The 3,474-nt window shown below is 42.9% G+C and overlaps 1 protein-coding gene across 1 annotated transcript; it reads left to right on the top strand.

Moving 5' to 3' along the window:
- The first annotated feature begins 253 nt into the window (after nt 1–253).
- Nucleotides 254–2,487, top strand: LOC142153240 (E3 ubiquitin/ISG15 ligase TRIM25-like). The gene has a single exon (XM_075210637.1). It carries the CDS (start codon nt 313–315, stop codon nt 1,981–1,983), a length of 1,671 nt encoding a protein of 556 aa, XP_075066738.1. The 5' UTR covers nt 254–312; the 3' UTR covers nt 1,984–2,487.
- Nucleotides 2,488–3,474: the final 987 nt, after the last annotated feature.

Raw genomic sequence — 3,474 nt, 5'->3', positions numbered from 1 at the left:
TGCTATGTGATCAGGAATTAAACAAACTGTAATTTATGACTTTGTCAATATTTTATTGAATAAAAAGCAAATTGTAAAATATATTTTATGCAATCACTGTAAAATGTGTTAAATATTTTAATTATTTTTAGCATATTAACCATTATGGTTTCCAAAGTAAGTACATTATTAGCTGTGGTAATATTAGTATAATTGAGCCTATAGATATAATGTGAGTGACAAGCTCAGCCTCGCCCTGTGTGGAGAATGTGATCCCACTGGTTTCTGAGTGTCAGAGACTTTAACTTTCATTTCTCTCTTCTGCTGTCAGCGATGGCGTCTGCTGATCTGAGACAGGAGCTGGACTGTTCCATCTGCCTGAACATTTATACAGATCCTGTAAACCTGATATGTGGACACAACTTCTGCCGGGTCTGTATTGATCGTGTGCTGGATACACAGGAGAGGTCTGGAGTTTATACCTGTCCTGAATGCAGAGCAGAGTGTCAGGAGCGTCCTGCACTGCAGAGGAACATAACTCTGTGTAACATAGTGGGGAGTTTCCTGTCTACTCGGCCAGATCAGGAGGAGACTGGGATCTTCTGCACTTACTGTGTGGACTCTCCTGTACCTGCTGCTAAATCCTGTCTGATGTGTGAAGCTTCTCTGTGTGATAAACACCTGAGAGTACACAGCAAGTCAGCAGAACACGTCTTATCTGATCCCACCACTTCCCTGGGGAACAGAAAATGCTCCGTCCATAAGAAGATTCTGGAGTATTACTGTACTGAGGATGCTGCCTGTATCTGTGTGTCCTGCAGTTTGGCCGGAGAACACCGGGGACACCTGGTGGAGATGTTGGATATAGCCTCTGAGAAGAAGAAGGAGAAACTGAGAAATGTTCTGCAGAAACTGACCACAAAGAGAGAGGAGACTGAGGAAAGAGTCCAGAGTCTGCAGAAGCGCAGGAGAGAAGATCAGGAAAAAGCAGCTGGTGTAACAGAGACAGTCACTGCCCTGTTTAGAGACATCAGGAGACAGCTGGAAGAAATAGAGAAGAGAGTCCTGAGTGAGATCTCCAGGCAGGAAGAGAATGTTTCACGCTCAGTCTCTGATCTGATCCAGCAGCTGGAAATAAAGAAGGACGAGCTGTCCAGGAAGATGCGTCACATTGAGGAGCTGTGTAATATGTCTGATACAATGACTGTCTTACAGGAACCAGACACAGGTGACTTGTGTGATACTGAGGACAGAGAGAGACATGATGACCAGGTCCATGGTGTAGGAGATCTGGATGTGGGTCTCATCTCAGGGAAATTACACAGATTATCTGATATAATAACAGGTATAAATACAGGGATCGATGTGCAGAAAACTACAGACATATTACTGGATGTAAACACAGCTGGTTATACAGAATCTGATATAGTAACAGGTAGAAATACAGGCATCTATGTGCAACAACCTACAGACATATTACTGGATATAAACACAGCTGGTAATGCTGTACATATATCACGGGACAGCAAAACTGCATCCTGGTCACGAAGAAGCCTGAATCGTCCAGATACACCACAGAGATTTCAGTATTATCCTCAGGTATTAAGCATCAGCAGTTTTTCCTCAGATCTATATTACTGGGAAGTGGATGTCAGTAAATCAGGGTGGTGGAGGGTAGGGATGTGTTATCCCAGTATACCCAGGGCAGGATATCAGTTAGTTCTTGGAGATAATAACACGTCTTGGTGTTTGTTCAAGAATAATAATCAGTATTCAGTGAGACATGACGGGAAAGAGATCCGGTTACCTTACAATATTCCCTATGATAAAGTGAGGCTATATCTGGATTATGAGGCTGGACAGCTGTCCTTTTATTCTCTGTGTGACCCGATCAGACACTTACACACCTTCACTGCCACCTTCACTGAGCCCCTTCATGCTGCATTATGGGTAGGGGTAGGTTGTATAAAGATATCTGGAGGAGTCAGAAAATGGAAGAAATGATCAAAAGAAATCTGCCCAGAGACTGGTGACATCACAGGGAGGGGAATCTGATTGGTGGAACACTTATTCAAAAGAATGAAGCAGGGGGTGGAACAACATTGGAGCCCCTCCCCCTGTGTAACCAGGTGACCAGTGTGTCTGGATTTGTTCCCTTGTTGGTGTGTTAGAAAACGTTCATTATAAATATTGAAATATACATTTATTTGGGATTTCTCCACCTCTGATTCACTGATAGCTGTGATTGGCTGCAATAACTGTCTATCACCCTGTGTATACCCTATTACAGTAGTCCGTCCTGCAATGGCTTCTAATGACTGTGATGAATACAGGGAATGAATGGGGTGTGGTCTCTGTATAGCTCCGCCTACTCGGAGATATAGTTCATGACTGTGTTTCTTACATAATACAAGATGACTTTGACTATAACTCCCAGCATCCCTCATTTCTTAGCTGTTTTAACTTGATATTTGTCTAAATCACAATGTATAATCATACATGCCAACCTTTTGAAGCTGGCTTCCGGGAGCTGGAGGGGGGAAGAGGTGGGCATGTGGGGGTGGAACTTGAAAAATCTTGTCATTTTGGCCCCGCCACCACCTATAAAATTCCAAAATTCACAGCATTGACTAGCGGGGGTGGGGCCTAATGACGCGATTAAGCTCCGCCCCCGATATTCAATGCCGTTAATTTCTGCATTTTTTTATAGGATCCAGGAGTTGTGCCTACTCTTCCGGGAGCCTGGGAGAACTCTCCGAAATTCGGGGGCCTCCAGCAAATTCCGGGAGAGTAGGCAAGTATGGGTATAATTATTATTATTTTCTCTTTATTATAATAGTGTTTGTTATATAATGTTTTCCCCTTTTCACTAGGTTCATGCTTGACATAAGAGTGCTTTAAAATGTATTAGTTAGTGATATTATAAATCGTGATCACTATGACAACAGTTTCGGTCTGTGTTTTATGATAGAGATATAAAGAGGATGAATTGTACATATAGCAGTACGGGGATGTTATGTACACTGTGCACCATGGAATCAGTATCTCATACTTGCCAACTCTCCCGGAAAGTCCAGGAGGCTCCTGGAAGAGTAGGCAACCTCCTGGATCCTTGTGGAGGCGGGGCTTAATGATGCAAGCGCACCATTAAGCCGCTCCCCATTACGCAATGCCATGAATTTCAGCATTTCCTAGCAAGTGACGGGCCATGGCCCCTCCTGCAGTATCTACATGATAAGTGCATGTAATTTACAGGAATTAGGAGAGTTTAATGTGTGCATAGACTCATAGAGCCAATAATGGCCAGTGCTGTAGGGAAAGAAGGACATGGCTGAATGTGGGCTTTGTATATTTTTCCCCTGCAGTATAAATGGTTTCTGATGTCTGCCACGTGTAAACAGGTAATAGCAGCTGTTAAATATTACTACAGAATATATTTATTCAACAATTAATGTCAAGTAACAGAATGTTTTATATATCAGTGGGCTGATATAC

This window comes from Mixophyes fleayi, chromosome 4, assembly GCF_038048845.1.
Source record: "Mixophyes fleayi isolate aMixFle1 chromosome 4, aMixFle1.hap1, whole genome shotgun sequence".
Classification (NCBI taxonomy): Eukaryota; Metazoa; Chordata; class Amphibia; order Anura; family Limnodynastidae; genus Mixophyes; species Mixophyes fleayi.
The sequence above is the reverse complement of the archived record's forward strand: the minus strand, read 5'-3'. Positions and strand labels throughout refer to the sequence as shown.